We start from the raw sequence: 1,539 nt of genomic DNA, 5'->3' as shown, positions 1-1,539 counted from the left end.
TGAACAATTGTCTTCAATTGATAAATTAAGATGAGACAAATTAATGGAAGACAAAAAATACTAAAAATTCTTTAATAAATAAAATAGTCAGACAGAAAATGAGTACTTTTCAAATATTCACTCGATGCAAAGCAAATGGCATGAAACGTATCCATTGACTTGACGCGCATTCAATATATTTTACAAATACATGTAGAATCAAAATTCCGAAATACAAACACCAAGGAAAAAACACATCTGTCACCAATACATTGGCGCTTACTTGTGACGTTTCGGCAACAATTCGGTTTCATTTTGCTGTTCGGCACAAACTATTTGAATTCCACCGGTCATCATTTTCCACTTGAAACCGGCGAAAAATTACCATTTTTCTTTAGATTATTTTCGCAGTCGGGCCCGATATCATGGTCGATATATTATATAATGCGAATGAACGCCATTACAATATGTATTTTTTTTTTCATTTTTATTCTAATTATGATTTTGAATGCCGTCGAGTTTATAAAAACGTTCTGAAAATGAAATTAATAGTGAATGAATCGTTGGACTTAATATGAAACGTGAGACCATACTATTAGAAGAAACAAACTACTGCTTTAAATTGAAATTAATACAAAATAATATTTTTTTTGAAACATCAGCAACTTTCTGAATAAAATTTGCTTCAACACAAAAAACAAAAATATTAATAATGAAAATATTTTGATAAACAATAACACCTATTGTTATTTGTATAAACCCATTTCGGTTGCACAGAAGTCATTTTTTTCTTTCGGTACAGCTTTTGTCAAACTATCAGCTACCATCTGGTCTGTTGATAAATATTGCAAACTTATCGTCTTTTCATTCAGTTTTTCACGTATGAAATGATGTTTGATGTCAATATGTTTCGAACGTGCTCGGTAGCTGTCATTTTTTGCAATATCAATGGCTCCCTTGTTATCACAAAATAACATAATTGGTTGATTGCATCTCTGATATTCTTGATAAAATTGCTTTAACCATATGGCCTCCTGAGCAGCTACAGTGGCAGCCATATACTCCGCCTCCGTTGTGGACAATGCAATGGTACTTTGTCGTTTAGAGTTCCACGTTATCGCACCTCCACTGAATCTAAACACATATCCAGTGCATGATCTGCGTTTATCAATATCTGATGCCCAATCTGAATCTACAAAACCATGTATTTCATCATTGTTTTTTGTATACCTCAATTTGTAGCCGATTGTACCTTTGAGGTATCGCATTATTCGTTTTACTGCTGTCCAGTGTGCTTGGCCGAAATTTGAATTGAAGCGACTTACATCGTTGACTGCAAATGCAATATCTGGCCGTGTATATTGCGCAAGATATAGTAGACTTCCTACCGCTTCTTGGTATGGTATGTTGGCATTTTCTTCATCTTTATCTGTTATCATGGCAATTGATAGTTTCTGATTTAGATCACTTGGTGTTGAAATTGTATTGGCATCATTCATTTTAAAACGCAATAATATATCGTTAATATATCTTATTTGATCAATTTCGATATAATTTGCT

The 1,539-nt window shown here is 33.0% G+C and overlaps 1 protein-coding gene across 1 annotated transcript; it reads right to left on the bottom strand.

Moving 5' to 3' along the window:
- Positions 1-725: 725 nt before the first annotated feature.
- Positions 726-1,478, bottom strand: LOC116350510 (secreted RxLR effector protein 161-like). Its single transcript, XM_031782309.1, has one exon. It carries the CDS (start codon positions 1,476-1,478, stop codon positions 726-728), a length of 753 nt encoding a protein of 250 aa, XP_031638169.1.
- Between the last annotated feature and the right edge of the window lie 61 nt (positions 1,479-1,539).

The sequence above is a fragment of the Contarinia nasturtii genome, unplaced genomic scaffold (assembly GCF_009176525.2).
Source record: "Contarinia nasturtii isolate CC-2019 unplaced genomic scaffold, AAFC_CNas_1.1 Cnas_scaffold_4212, whole genome shotgun sequence".
Classification (NCBI taxonomy): Eukaryota; Metazoa; Arthropoda; class Insecta; order Diptera; family Cecidomyiidae; genus Contarinia; species Contarinia nasturtii.
Note: the sequence above shows the minus strand (reverse complement) of the source record. Positions and strands in the feature narration are given on the sequence as shown.